The 16,137-nt window shown below is 42.8% G+C and overlaps 1 protein-coding gene across 2 annotated transcripts in view; it reads right to left on the bottom strand.

Moving 5' to 3' along the window:
• btbd8 (BTB domain containing 8) overlaps positions 1 to 15,909 on the bottom strand; it is a 91,446-nt gene extending 75,537 nt beyond the window's left edge. For both annotated transcript variants that reach the window (XM_078560780.1, XM_078560779.1), the window contains exons 1-3: positions 15,507 to 15,909; positions 13,443 to 13,640; positions 5,653 to 5,853 (exon numbers count right to left, since the gene is read on the bottom strand). In XM_078560780.1, coding sequence (XP_078416906.1) covers positions 5,653 to 5,853; positions 13,443 to 13,579 — 338 coding nt within the window. In that variant the 5' untranslated portion in view covers positions 13,580 to 13,640; positions 15,507 to 15,909. The remainder of the gene's footprint in view (positions 1 to 5,652; positions 5,854 to 13,442; positions 13,641 to 15,506) is intronic.
• Between the last annotated feature and the right edge of the window lie 228 nt (positions 15,910 to 16,137).

The following is a 16,137-nucleotide window of genomic DNA, read 5'->3' as shown; positions in this document are numbered from 1 at the left end:
GGCCAACAAAAATGTGGTTGATTTTTCAAAACTACTCTCTGAAATAGCTAAGCAAACAATTGAGCAGAAAATACTGGAAATTCTCAACAGGTCTGGCAGCATCTATGGAGAAAGAGGAACAGAGTTAACTTTTCAGATTGATAACCCAGTTCTGATGAAAGGTCATTAATGCTACCTGACCCACGTATTTCCATCATTTTGTTTTCATTTGCGATTTCCAGCATTTGCAGTACTTTCCTTTTTTGTTTGTAGCAAGCTACTCAGTTGTGCCAAATTGCTACAGAAGTCTGCAGGACAGAGCCAAACAGACCATCCAGCATCAGCCTAGGCACTATGACATGTGACCAGCTTAGTCAATCCTGCAAAATCTAACACCTGGGGTCTTGTGCCAAAATTGGAACAGCTCTTCCACTGACTGAATCAAGCAATAGTCAAACTCTCAGAATCATACCTTACAGCCAATGTCCCAGACTCCTCCATCCCTGGGTATTTCCTCTTCTACTGGCAAAAATGGGCAAGGAAACCTTTTTTTAAAATATTAATTCACAGGATGTGGGCTTCGCTGGCTGGGCCAGCATTTATTGCCCATCCCTAGTTGCCCTTGAGAAGTTGGTGGTGAGCTGCCTTCTTGAACCGCTGCAGTCCATTTGGTGTAGGTACACCCACAGTGCTGTTAGGAAGGAAGTTCCAGGATTTTGACTGAGCGACAGCGAAGGAACGCCGAAATATTTCCAAGTCAAGATAGTGACTGGCTTGGAGGGGAACTTCCAGGTGGTGGTGCTCCCATCTATCTGCCGCTCTTGTCCTTCTAGATGGTTGTGGTCATGAGTTTGGAAGGTGCTGTCGAAGGAGCCTTAGTGAATTCCTGCAGTGCAACTTGTAGATGGTACACACTGCTGCTACTGTGTGTCGGTGGTGGAGGGAGTGAATGTTTGTGGATGTGGTGCCAATCAAGCGGGCTGTTTTGTCCTGGAAGGTGTCAAGATTGAGTGCTGAGAGCGCTGCACTGATCCAGGCATGTGGGGAGTATTCCACCACACTCCTGACTTTGGGGAGGCAGGAGGTGAGTTACTGATCGCATGATTCCTAGCCTCTGACCTGCTCTTGTAGCCACAGTATTTATATGGCTAGACCAATTCAGTTCCTGGTCAATGGTAACCCCCAGGAAGTTGATAGTGGGGGATTCAGTGATGGTAATGCCATTGAACATCAAGGGCGATGGTTGAATTCTCTTTTGTTGGGGATGGTCATTGCCTGGCACTAGTGTGGCACGAATGTTGATTTCCACATCTCAGCCCAAGCCTGGATATCGTCAGGGTCTTGCTGCATTTGGATGTGGACTGCTTCAGTATCTGAGGAGTCGTGAATGGTGCTGAACATTGTGCATCAGCAAACATCCCCACTTCTGACCTTATGTTGGAAGGAAGTTAATTGATGAAGCAGCTGAAGATGGTTGGGCCGAGGACACTACCCTGAGAAACTCCTGCGGTGATGTCCTAGAGCTGAGATGACTGACCTCCGACAACGATAACCATCTTCCTTTGTACTGGGTATGACTTCAACCAGAGAGTTTTCCCCGATTCCCATTGACTCCAGTTTTGCTAGGGCTTCTTGATGCCACACTTGTTCAAATGCTGCTTTGATGTCAAGAGCAGTCACACTCACCTCAGGGGTTCAACTCATTTGTCCATGTTTGAACTAAGGCTGTAATGAGGCCAGGCCCTGGCGAAACCCAAACTGGGCATCAGTGAGCAGTTTATTGCTAAGCAAGTGCCACTTGATAGTGCTGTTGATGACCCCTTCCATTACTTTACTGAAAATCGAGAGTAAACTGATGGGGCACTAATTTGCCAGGTTGGATTTGTCCTGCTTTGTGTACAGGACATACCTGGGCAATTTTCCACATAGCTGGGTAGAGCCAGTGTTGGAGTTGTACTGGAACAGTTTGGCTAGGGGTGCAGCAAGTTCTGGAGCACAAGTCTTCAGTACGATTGCCAGAATACTGTCAGGGTCCGTAGCCTTTGCAATATCCAGTGCTTTCAGCTGTTTCTTGATATCACGTGGAGTGAATCGAATTGACTGAAGGCTGGCATCTGTGATGCTGGGGACCTCTGGAGGAGGAAGAGATATATCATCCACTCAGCACTTCTGGCTGAAGATTGTAGCAAATACTTCAGCCTTATCTTTTGCATTGATGTGTTGGGCTCCCCCATCATTGAGAATGGGGATTATGTGTGGAGCTTCTTCCTCCAGTGAGCTGTTTAATTGCCCACCACCATTCACGACTGAATGTGGCAAGACTGTAGAGCTTAGGTCTGATCAATTGGTTGTGGGATCACTTAGCTCTGTCTCACTTGCTGCTTTTGCTGTTTGGCACACAAGTAGTCCTGTGTTATAGCTTCACCAGGTTGACACCTCATTTTAGGTATGCCTGGTAAGGTTCCTGGCATGCCCTCCTGCACTCTTCATTAAGCCAGAGTTGATCCCCTGGCTCAATGGTAATAGTAGAGTGGGGGGCATGCCAGGCCATGAGGTTACAGATTGTGTTCAAGTACAATTCTGCTGCTGCTGATGGCCCACGGCACCTCACGGATGCTAGATCTGTTTGAAACCTATCTCATTTAGCATGGTGGTAGTGCCACATAACAAAATGGAGAGTATCCTCAATGTGAAGGCAGGACTTTGTCTCCGCAACAACTGTGCGGTGGTCACTCCTACCAATGTTGTCATGGAAATGGCTGACCAGCTAAGTACATACTTTGGTTCTGTCTTCACAAAGGAGGACACTAATAACATACCAGAAATGTTGGGGAACACAGGCTTTATTGAGAGGGAGGAACTGAAAGAAATCAGTATTAGTCGGGAAATGGTTATTGGGGAAATTGATGGGATTGAAGGCCGATAAATCCCCAGGGCCTGAATCTACATCCCAGAGTACTTAAGGAAGTGGCCCTAGAAATAGTGGATGCATTGGTGGTCATCTTCCGAGATTCTATAGGCTCTGGAACAGTTCCTACAGATTGGAGGGTAGATAATGTAATCCCACTATTTAAAAAAGGGAGGCAGAGAAAAAACAGGGAATTATAGACCAGTCAGCCTGACGTCAGTAGTGGGGAAAATTCTAGAGACCATTATAAAAGATTTAATAGCTGAACACATGGAAAACAGAGGCAGAATCAGACAGAGTCAGCATGGATTTACAAAAGGGAAATCATGCTTGACAAATCTACTGGAATTTTTCAAGGACGTAATGAGTAGAGTTGATGAGGGGGAGCCAGTGGATGTGGTTTATTTGGACTTTCAGAAGGCTTTCTACAAAGTCCCACATAAGAGATTGGCATGTAAAATTAAAGTGCATGGGATTGGGGGTAGTGTATTGAGACGGATAGAAAACTGGTTGGCAGACAGGAAACAAAGAGTAGGAATAAACGGGTCTTTTTCTGAATGGCAGGCAGTGACTAGTGGGGTACCGCAGGGATCGGTGCTGGGACCCCAGTTATTCACAATATATATTAATGGTTTAGATGAGGGAACTAAATGTAATGTCTCCAAATTTGCAGATGACACAAAGCTGGGTGGGAGGGTGAGCTGTGAGGAGGATGCAGAGATGCTTCAGTGTGATTTGGACAAGCTGAGTGAGTGGGCAAATGCATGGCAGATGCAGTATAATGTGGATAAATGTGAGGTTATCCACTTTGGTAGCAAAAACAGGAAGGCAGATTATTATCTAAATGGCTATAAATTGAGAGAGGGGAATGTGCAACGAGACCTGGGTGTTCTCGTACCAATCGCTGAAGGTAAGCATGCAGGTACAGCAGGCGGTAAAGAAGGCAAATGATAGGTTGGCCTTCATAGCCAGAGGATTCGAGTACAGGAACAGGAATGTCTTGCTGCAATTGTACAGGGCCTTGGTGAGACCACACCTGGAATTGTGCGCGCAGTTTTGGTCTCCTTATCTGAGGAAGGATGTACTTGCTATAGAGGGAGTGCAGCGAAGGTTTACCTGACTGATTCCTGAGATGGCGGGACTGACATATGAGGAGAGATTGAGGCGGTTAGGATTATATTTGCTGAAGTTCCAAAGAATGAAGTGGCATCTCATAGAAACCTATAAAATTCTAACAGGACTAGACAGGGTAGATGCAGGAAGGATGTTCCTAATGATGGGGGAGTCCAGAACCATGGGTCACAGTCTGAGGATACGGGGTAGACCATTTAGGGCTGAGATGAGGAGAAATTTCTTCACCCAGAGAGTGGTGAGCCTGTGGAATTTGCTTCCACAGAAAGTAGTTGAGGCCAAAACATTGTATGTTTTCAAGAAGGAGTTAGATATAGCTCTTGGGGCGAAAGGGATCAAAGGATATGGGGAGAAAGCGGGAGCAGGCTATTGAGTTGGATGATCAGCCATGATCATAATGAATGGTGGAGCAGGTTCGAAGGGCTGAATGGCCTACTCCTGCTCCTAGTTTCTATGTTTCTTTCATTAGATAAAAATAGTTCTAATGAAAGATCACAGACCTGACCGTTATCTGTTTCTCTCTCCACAAACACAGCCAGGCTTGCTGAGTATTTCCAGCATCTTCTGTTTATATTTCAAATTTCCAGCATTTGTAGTATTTTGCTTTTGAGTTAGTGGATTAATATTTAGGGTAATCCTGTTCCTTTTTAAGAAATAGCACAGCTATATAAATTGCTACTTTCTTCATCAACCTGGAATGCATTTCAACCTCGAGAGCATTAAGAAATAGGAGCAGGAATAGACCATACAGCCCCTCAAGCCTGCTCTGCCATTCGATATAATCATGGCTGATCTTTGGCCTCAACACCACTTTCCTGCCCACTCCCCATATCCCTTCATTCCCTGAGACCAAAGATCCAACTATCTGAGCCCTAAATAGATTCAACGATGGAGCATACACGAACCTCTTGTGAGGGGAACTCCAATGATTCACAACGCTTTGAGTTAAGAAATTTCTCATCTCAGTCCTAAACGATCTACGCCTTATCCAGAGACTGTGCACCCCCCCACATGTTCTAGATTCCCCAGCCATGGGAAACAAAGTCTCAGTATCTACCTCGTCAAACCCTTTCAGAATCTTGTATGTTGCATTAAAAAAAGTCTAAAACAAAAGATGAAAGTTAAATTTTGAATGACCCAAGTAATGTTCCCACACTTGAGACAGACAGGTGATTATTACGGTGTTTTTAGCTTATTAAATTATTCATAATTGCCAAATTTTGTAGTGTTGGGGAGTTAGTTTAGAACAGTGCTAATACATGCCTTAAATATACAATTTTTTACCCTGTACTCTGATATGATTCCACAGACACTTCACCCAAATGATCATTCTTCATATGCAAGACTTAGACATTACAACAGTTACTACATTTTACATACACTACACTCCAGTAGTTTTGAAGCACTTTGGGATCCCCCTAGGTCATAAAAAGCCCTATATAAATGCATGATTTTTCAGCACCACTCGGTAGAACCAGAAGAGGGAAAAAAAACACACTGCTGAGATTCTTGCAATCTGACATTAAATGTAGTTCAGAAAGCCATTGAAATAACATTAATAAATTCAATTTAGCATCAAAACAAATCTCCCAAACATGCCAAAGATATAGCACACAACTGTTGGAAACACTTACTGCAAAAAGCATTTAAACTGCGAAGGTCTGAAATTCTCTACGTTGATGGCGTGCGGCTTCTCAGCATCCTGTTTCAACTGTTTTCCAGAAATTCTCTCAAAAAACTCTGGGACCCTCGCAAGCAACACCGCTTTGTGAGCCCGGAACACAGCTGCACCCACATGGAACGTGACATCTGTCTGACTTCCGTCTATAAGAATCCTTTCAAAGGAAAAAAGGTAGAACAGAACACTTCCTTCAATCAAGGTTTTTTGTGACAACAGCCTTTACCGGCTGGGCTATATTTCGCCAAGAGCTCGTTAGGCTGTGAGATTAAAAATAACTAGGCGACAAAGGCAACTGAATTATTCCCTCTGAAATGAATGAGCATTGCAAAGTATGAAAGATTGTGATAATATGCAAAATAACTACTGACACCTGTGTAATCAGATTGATTTGGAAACTTAAGTTTTTGAATATAGCTGAAAAGAGTTTTGTGTTGCCAGCTTCAACATCATGTCTCTTTTCAACTAAGTCTTTATTAAATATGCTACTAAAAGTTGAGAGCAGCAGCTAGTTACCAGCATCTTAAACCATTACTTCTGATGTGAAAGACTAGTAGAGCAAGTTATTTTATTTCACAATTTCCCCCTTTTTTGGAACCCAGTCATTCAACATGCTTCAGACATCTAAATAGATATTTAGAACTCGCTTTCAGAGGAGGGGGGCAGGACATTGATTTTCCTTCATAAAAAGATACTTATCTGTGAAAACAAGTCTCTTACTGCCAGTCATCTTAATGCAGCCTATTCTTTTTGACCTGATTAAAAGCAGCAGTGCAGAGAGAGCTGAAACTAAGTATAAATAGAAAACCTACACAAATTGTTCTCGTCTGTGATCACATTCACTTACCCCCTTCAAAAAAAATATATATACCTCCCGGATTTAGTGTCACTTCCAAAATAGACCACTGTCAACATCAAGGAAGCAAGTCTTGCCATTTCCCACCTAGTGCTGGGCAACCAGACCTTGAACAGGTTAAGAGAAAAAAAAAATGCAGCTATGCCCAAGACCCAACGCAAACTTCATTAAAATCCATCAATTTTGAATAATTAGGAACATTTCTTAAACCCCTTTAAAGTAGGGGATGTTCTGATGTTTCATTTAACAATCGAGTTCTTGCCAAACTTGGCTGGGATAAATTTCAAATATAACTTTCAAATATAATAATTTTCTAATGAATGTTCAAATGAGAAAAATCACTCTAGACTTTCAGCGAACAATGCAAAGATTAATATTTAAATTATACAAGACACTCATCTAGCTTAGCTGCACTATTCTAGGAAATTACTTTTGCAGGTGACATTCCATTTTAACCATTATGTGAAGTTTCCTTAGCTGTCAGCAAAGCTTCAAGTGCACTTGTTCCAAATAATTGCCACTTGAGAGCGCACTGGGATTGATTTCCTTTTCTCCCCAAAGACATTTTTTGCCCTATCTTCATTAACACAAAATGTTCTGCATATAAAATGCAACACAGCGTGTACCAGTAACTTGCACAAGGCTGACTCCATTTGATTTCAGTCAATTCTTCGGAATTTTTTTAAAAAAAAACTGTTTAACATCCAGTTAACATTTTTTTCTGCCACCTCAAATTTTCTGCCCCTCTTGGGTCGCAACCCCTTAAGGCTTTGCTCCTTCAGTGCCAGACACCCCCTGCAAACCTGGATAATGTCTGTACGCTAAATAACTGCAAAGACATCATGGTAGACCCCACTCCCACACATCCATCCCAGGTCAATGGACTGCCATTAGGAGCAGAAATTCTGACAGTTTTGCCCTCCTTAATCAAAGGACACCAAAGCCAATTGTGGTCCTGCTGCAATCTCAATTAAAATGAACTATTTCAGCATAAAATTTGTCTATGGATTTTCTGTTCTTTAACTATAAATGAATGGTATATCTAGCCTCTTATGTTTTCCTGCATATAGTTCAGCTAAGCCAATGGTTCAGTCCTTAACAGCTTGAATGTAAAGTCAAAGCCACATTGTCCTCTAGCTCTGGATACCACTCACTCAATGGAGGCTGAACTTTCTATCATTGTTACCAAGTTGGCACAACTATCCCCAAACCACTTCATTTTACCACCTCCTCTGCCAATTTTCTTCAAAAACCAACCCTATTTCCAGTTCTCCCATCCATCTTAATCTTACTCATTTCTCCTGATGCTTCCCTGCCTTTGTAAAGGTGAGCCAAGAGCAACATTTACATGACAGATGCTGGGGTTGTCATGCCAAGAAGGCATGAAAAGAAAATCTAAAAGAAATTTGTTTCTCTTCCATATTCTCTTGTTTAAATTCTGTTTTTAGAACGAACAATTGCTGGGCTGATAAAATAGCCACATGCTGGTAGTTCTGTAAAATTCTGAGCAGGTCCAGTAGACATAGGCGAACTCATCAACCTCCTGGAATGTGACTTGTATTGTATGAACATTCCAGCCAAGCCAACGCTGAGCTAATAGACAAGGCATCTGAACCAGCCAACTCTAGACAAAGGCTGAGCTATTTGTGACTCATCTCCAACATTATGCTAATGGATCCACAGTTACCTGCTCAAAATACAATGGGTTTTAACAAGGGGGCCTCATAAGCTGAATGGCTCAACCTGAAACCACCCTGTCATGTGACCAAGGTTGGAGCTGTTTGAATTGCTTTAATTACTACAGAGGCATGAGGGAGGAGCTGGCCAGAATTGACTGGGAGATGAGCCTAGCAGGAAAGACAGTGGAACAGCAATGGCAGGAGTTTCTGGGAGTAATTTGGGAGACACAGCAAAAATTCATCCCTAGGAAGAAGAAGCATACCAAAGGGAGGACAAGGCAACCATGGCTGACAAGGGAAGTCAGGGACAGCATAATAGCTAAAGAGAAAGCATACAATGCGGCGAAGAGCAGTGGGAAACCAGGGGATTGGGAAGCCTACAGAGACCAACAGAGGACAACTAAAAAAGAAATAAGGAGGGAGAAGATTAAATATGAGGGTAAACTAGCCAGTAATATAAAAGAAGATTGCAAGAGTTTTTTTAGATATATAAAAGGTAAGAGAGAGGCAAAAGTGGACATTAGGCCGCTGGAAAATGACACTGGAGAAGTAGTATTGGGGAACAAAGAAATGGCGGAGGGACTGAATAAGTACTTTGCGTCAGTCTTCACAGTGGAAGACACGAGTGACATCCTCAAAATTCAAGAGAGTCGGGGGCAGAGGTGAGTATGGTGGCCACTACCAAGGAGAAGGTGCTAGGAAAACTGAAAGGTCTGAAGGTGGATAAATCACCTGGACCAGATGGATTACACCCCAGAGTTCTAAAGGAGATAGCTGAAGAGATAGTGGAGGCGTTAGTGGTGATCTTTCAGGAATCACTGGAGTCAGGGAGGGTCCCTGAGGACTGGAAAGCCGCTAATATAAACCCTCTGTTTAAGAAGGGAGTGAGGCAAAAGACGGGAAATTACAGGCCGATTAGCCTGACCTCGGTCGTTGGTAAGATTTTAGAGTCCATTATTAAGGATGAGATTTCAAAATACTTGGAAGTGCATGGTAAAATCGGGCAAAGTCAGCACAGTTTAATCAAGGGGAGGTCAAGCCTGACAAATCTGTTAGAATTCTTTGAGGAGGTAACGAGTAGGTTAGACAAAGGAGAGCCAATGGATGTTATCTACTTGGACTTCCAGAAGGCCTTTGACAAGGTGCTGCACAGGAGGCTGCTCAGTAAGTTAAGAGCCCATGGTGTTAGAGGCAAGGTACTAGCATGGATAGAAGATTGGCTGTCTGGCAGGAGGCAGAGAGTGGGGATAAGGGGGTCCTTCTCAGGATGGCGGCCAGTGACTAGTGGAGTTCCACAGGGGTCAGTGTTGGGACCACAACTTTTCACTTTATACATTAATGATCTAGATGAAGGAACTGAGGGCATCCTGGCTAGGTTTGCAAGTGATACAAAGATAGGTGGAGGGACAGGTAGTATTGAGAAGGCAGGGAGGCTGCAGAAGGATTTGGTCAGGTTAGGAGAATGGGCAAAGAAGTGGCAGATGGAATACAACGTGGGGAAGTGTGAGGTCATGCACTTTGGTAGGAAGAATAGAGGCATGGACTATTATGGGGAGAGAATTCAGAAATCTGGAATGCAAAGGTACTTGGGAGTCCTAGTCCAGGATTCTCTTAAGGTTAACTTGCAGGTTGACGCGGTAGTTAGGAAGGCAAATGCAATGTTGGCATTTATTTCGAGAGGACTAGAATATAAAAGCAGGGATGCGCTGCGGAGGCTTTATAAGGCTCTGGTCAGACCACATTTAGAATATCATGAGCAATTTAGGGCCCCGTATCTCAGGAAGGATGTGCTGGCCCTGGAGAGGGTCCAGAGGAGGTTCACGAGAATGATCCCAGGAATGAAAGGCTAAACATATGAGGAACGTTTGAGGACTCTGGGTCTATACTCGATGGAGTTTAGAAGGATGAGGGGGGATCTGATTGAAACTTACAGAATACTGAAAGGCCTGGATAGAGTGGACGTGGGGAAGATGTTTCCATTAGTAGGAGAGACTAGGACCTGAGGGCACAGCCTCAGAGTAAAGGGAAGACCTTTCAGAACAGAGGAGAAACTTCTTTAGCCAGAGAGTGGTGAATCTATGGAATTCATTGCCACAGAAGGCTGTGGAGGCCAGGTCATTGAGTGTATTTAAGACCAAGATAGATAGGTTCTTGATTGGTAAGGGGATCAAAGGTTACGGGGAGAAGGTGGGAGAATGGGGTTGAGAAACTTATCAGCCATGATTGAATAGCGGAGCAGACTCGATGGGCCGATTGGCCTAATTTCTGCTCCTATGTCTTATGGTCTATACAGCTTTTGGGCTCTATCTTCAGTTTCTGTTTAACCTCAGATAATAGGACTCCAGGCTATGGCAGCCTGCCCCTGACCTTCATCTCTCTCAAAGCCTAGGCTCCAGAAAGAATCCTGCATTTCGCCTACAAAGTGAACTTAACTCCCAGAATACAAGAATACTTTGCTGTATCTTCACCTGAGCTCCTGGGAAAAAGACCAGGACTTCTGCCAGACAAAGCCTACTGAAAGAACCTTCTGTGGACAATGACTTACTGAAACCCAGACTCAAGTGAAACAATGATTCCTATTTTTTCTTTGCCCTGTACCCCTTTCCTTCACTTGTCCCTCTTTTACTTTGAGAATGTACCGGAATTACATAGCAACACCCCCCTCCCCGCCTTTTGAGTGTCTGCAACATAAAACTAACCCTTTCTCAAGTTTGCTGTGGGGTTATTAGTAGAGGATTGGATCACTCCAAAACTGAGGTGTTGGAAAAATACTTAAAAGGGGGAAATAAAATATTTTTTTTTAAAAAAAACTTGTTTACGGCCCAGTGGTGAGAAGAAAAAAAATCAGGGCTGTTTAAATTAAACCCCCTCCTGTCTGTAGCAGGCGGGAGGGGGGAGACTTTTACTGAATCTGCCATCTTTGCAAGCATTACAAGCTCAGCTCATCTGTATTCAAGGTCGACAGTACTCAATTTCCCCCTCTTGGTTTAAAAACAACAAAATCCAGCACATCCTGGTTTTCACCTAGATTTCTACATGCATCTCAACATGGCCTGCACCACTTCAGAGGGGCAAACAGTCTCCTCCATAGCTTACCTTCATTTCCCATGAAGTATGACTTCATTACATTTTACAGCCGGAGATTGGGTGTCAAAAAGAATCTTGCTAATCACTGTCACAGAAATTAAAACACTTCAGATTGGGGCAGGAACAAAAGAAAACAGAGAAGACACTGAGGGAGGGGCCAGCAAATAAAGAGCAAGATCAATCACGCTGCATTCAGAGAAAGGGGAACGTGAAATCAGCAGACCGGAGAGGAGCATGGAGACCAAGACCAGAATAAGCATGGGCAAGACATGGGTAGGACTGAGAATGGGACAGGATGCCAACAGCTTGTCCAGGATGATCTCAGGAGAAAGGAGAACGGACAAACCAAAGCTCACTCTCTCAGCTTTGGCAACCCTGTTAAGGGGAGGCCAACTACAGTACTATCATATTATTGTACTTCTTCTAATTGGTCCACTATTTAACAAGGGAGGAAGAGAGAAAACTGAAAACAACTGACCTGTTAGCCTTACATCAGTAGTAGGGAAAATGCTAGAATCTATTATTAAGGATGTGATAAGTGGACATTTGGATAATAATGATTTGATTCAGCCTAGTCAACATGGATTTATGAATGGGAAATCATGTTTAACGAACCTGTTGGGAGTTTTTTTTTGAGAATGTTACTAACAGTTGATAAAGGGGAGTCAGTGGACATTGGATTTTCAGAAGGTTTTTGATGAAGTCCCCCACAGGAGGTTGATTAGCAAAATTAAAGCAAATGGGATATGAGGTAATATGCTAGCCTGGATTAATGATTGGTTAACAGGCAGAAAACAGTAGAATAAACAGGTCAGCCTCTTGTTGGCAGGCTGTGACTAGTGGGGTACCACAGGGATCAGTATTCGGGGCCCCAGCTGTTTACAATATATATCAATGATTTGGAACTGGAGACCAAATGTAATATTTCCAAGTTCGCGGATGACAAAACTAGGCGGGAATGCGTGTTGTGAGGAAGGTGCCAAGCGGCTGCAAAAGAATTTGGACAGATTTAGTGAGTGGGCAAAAGCATGGTATATGGAATATAATGTGGAAAATATGAGCTTCTCTGCTTTGGTAGGATGAACAGATACACGACATTTTTTAAAAATGGTAAGAGATTAGAAAAGTGCAAATGTACAAAAGGACCTGGGTGTCCTCATCAATAAGTCACCTGAAGGCTAACATGCAGGTGCAGCATGCAATTAGGAAGACTAATGGTATGTTTGCTTTTATCACAAGAGGGTTTGAGTACGGGAGTAGCAAAGTCTTGCTTCAATTGTATATCATCTTGGTTAGACCACACCTGGAGTACTGTATGCAGTTTTAGTCCCCTTACCTTAGGAAGGATATTATTGTCATTGAGGGAGTGCAATGAAGGTTCACCAGACTTGTTCCCGGGATGGCGGGACTGTCCTATGAAGAGAGCTTGGGGAAACTGGGCCTATATTCTCTAGAGTTTTGAATAACGAGGTAATCTTATTGAAACCTACAAAATACTTAAAGGGAGAGACAGGGTAGACACAGGTTAAGATGTTTCCCCTGGCTGGGTAGAGTACAACCAGGGGACACAATTTCAGAATAAGGGGGAAGCCACTTAGCACCGAGATGAGGAGGAATGTTTTCACTCAGGGTTGTGAATCTTTGAAATTCTCTACCCTGGAGGAATATGGAAGCTCAGTCATTGACAGATTTCTAAATACCAATGATGCAAAGGGATATGGGGATAGTGTGGGAAAAAGGCATTGAAGTGGATGATCAGTCATGATTGCATTGAATGGCGCAGCAGACTCGATGGGCTGAATGGCCGACTCTTGCCCCTATGTTCCTCCTGCCCACAAGTATTCCGCAGATAGTCATAATAGTCTGCAGTCTGCTACATAAAGGCCCAAGAAAGGGGGGGGGGGGGGGGAGGAGTGCCCTTTTAAAAGGAAAGTCTGACGTACATGAAATATTTTGCCATGCTTATGTTTGTCTAAATAAGTGACTTCAAGGGAATTTATTATATGTGAAACACAACAGGGCCACTATATCACATAAATGATGAAAGAACAGTTTGCAATAACAAGAATATTTACCAAATAAAACATTCCTTTCACTAAATATTATGGGAAGTAATTTTCATACCCGAGAAGATCCTGGTTTAACTGCAGAGCCAGTGTTTCTTTCAATATTTGTCTTTCATTTTGTGCTCTGTCTTGGAAACCATTACTGTTTTCTAGATTTGGTACTCTTTGTACAATTCCTCCATTCCATGTTGCCATTTCTAGGTTCTTAATAATAGTCTTGTTGGTATTTCTTCGTATTCATCTCAGAGGAAATAATCTATTTTTGAAAAAAGTAAAAAAGACTTGACCAATTAAGTTGCACAAGGCACAATCCACATTATTCTGTTAAGCCAGGAAAACTGGATGCACTGATCCTGCCAGCTCCAATTCAGGTGCCTCTGATTTTCAACTGCACGTCACTCAATTTCCAAAACAGGTGACCAGGAGTTGAATTTCTACCTCAACGTGTGTCATGTTAGTATCCCACTTGCTCTCTTATTTAACTCATTAAATGTACAGTTATAAATGGCAATGCAATAATTTAAAATAGATATGAAATCTGTCAGTAGCTGTATTTCAATCTTAGGATACCACCATTTATAACTCATCACAAAGCAACACTATTTGACAATTACAATAAATTACTTTCTAAATCTTGCACTACTCCACAATGCAGTTATACTATCGAGCATCAATCTACTAAAATTTCACAGGAATTTACATGCGGCGGTTATTTCAATTTAATCAACCGTTGTGTTTACTCTCATCAATCGTTCATTTAAATAGTTGCTAAATTAATGCAGGATGCATAAACATTCAACTTAAAGGAAAAATGAACTTGTATCGCAGCCTCAGGGACATCCCAAAGCACGCAACAAATTTAAAGTGTGGTGCATAGTCAGTATTATAATGTAGGAAATTTGTGCACAGTAATGAGATAAACATCAAACTAATCTGTTTTGTCGTCTTTCCTGGTCAGCTACAAAAATTCCCCTACTCCTTTTTGAATAGTGCCATGGGATCCTTTACATTTACCAGAGAAGCCTAGGTCTCAATTGAATATCTTTTCCAAAAGACAACACCTCCATCAGGGCAGTTCTTTCTCTGTACTGCAGCTTATGCTCAAGTCTTTGGATTGGGACCTGAACACTCAATCTTCTGACTAAGGTCACAGTGCTATCACTCAGTCACAGTAATACCTTTGCAGAGTACAACTCACTGCATGGTATTTACTCTGTATTAGGTTACCAATTGAAAAAAAAAATTGTGGGATTTAAAAATATTACAAAGTAGCAAATTTACAGCTACTGCAACTTTCTCTGTACAGTATTGTTAAATAAAGTGGGCATGATTAGTATTAAACCCCATGCCCTATGAAATACATATACTAGGATGGTGGATTCAGTGGCAATGAACAAAATTATGAGGCTGAGGTAATCAACCATAAGAATGTAGCTTAACTGGCTTTTATCATCTAAACCCTATGCTGAGTGACTTCTTTAAATCTATAAATTGTTCATTTAAAAGGCATTAATTTGTTAATATAACCATCTGTTTTGAGTTGACAACTGCCTACAAGGGATTAAACCCAAACAACACAGATTGCAGTCAAACCTAAATGGTTTACTTTTCTGCATCTTGCTTGTACTAATATTTTTTTCCTGCTCCAGGCTATTAGTTTGATAAATTCAGTGCTATAATGCAAATTTGTTTTCTTTGAAAATTTTTATAACTGGAGTGCCACCTTTAAATTATAAATCAATGCGAATGTCAACTTGAGTAAATTGCAAACAAAACAATACCATTAAACATATAAATACAGCTGAAAGTATGCAATGCAAACTTTCCTTTATACAATGCACTGAACAGCACAAAGTGACTTTCTATTCCCCTCCCCTGAAGTTTCAATCATAGCCTCAGCCAACAACAAACCCAGCAACTGTTTAACATTTGAGTGACCCACTTGTTCAGAATATCTACCATACGATGCATATCATCGTAAGTACTGATTTTTTTTTTTTGCTGGGAGTGGAGGGAGATAAAAGAGGCAGAAAATAAGACATAACAAAATTGAAAGGGGGCCGGGGGGATGGAGGGGGCGTGGGCAAACAAGCGGAGGAGCTCATCCTAGAATTCACATTACCTCCGGTAGAACTCACTGGGGTTGTCAGCGAAATACTAAGCTCTTCGGCTGCGCGTACATACATACACACGCCCACGCTTACACCATGGGTTTAGGCCAAGCCACACCGGCAACTCTTGAAAGAGGTCAGAGCATACGGCGAGGCGTTTGAGCTGGGGAGGAGGGGGGAGTGATGGTGGTCAGCTTTCTCTCTCTAATTCTCTTTAAAAGTGGCAGGCACCCGAATGAAGCACCAGGAAAGGCGGATTTAAAGTGCAACCCCAAGAAGCAATGAGGAGCCTCCCCCCCAGCAGCTGGGTTCCCTGCGCGCAGGGCAGGGCGGTGCGGTAATGTTGCTTAAGCGCTGGGCTGAGGCGTCCCTTTTAAACTCCACTGCTCCCGCTCCCACTGTACCCTCTCTCTCTCTCTCTCCTCCGGCAGCTGTTGCTAAGCTCCGTTTGGCTACAAAAACACTTCGAAACACCGGCTTCCTGACGTCACAATAGAATGGCACCCTTCCCCCATTTTCATTGGCTGACGCCGCGTGTCACGTGCTATCAACTGGCCAATCGGGAGCTACAGCCTTTGTCCTCCCCAGGTAGGCTCTCTCCAGTCTACCTGTCATTGAAATATAAATGGGGAAGGGGAAGGG

This window comes from Cetorhinus maximus, chromosome 17, assembly GCF_964194155.1.
Source record: "Cetorhinus maximus chromosome 17, sCetMax3.hap1.1, whole genome shotgun sequence".
NCBI classification, from domain to species: Eukaryota; Metazoa; Chordata; class Chondrichthyes; order Lamniformes; family Cetorhinidae; genus Cetorhinus; species Cetorhinus maximus.
The sequence above is the reverse complement of the archived record's forward strand: the minus strand, read 5'-3'. Positions and strand labels throughout refer to the sequence as shown.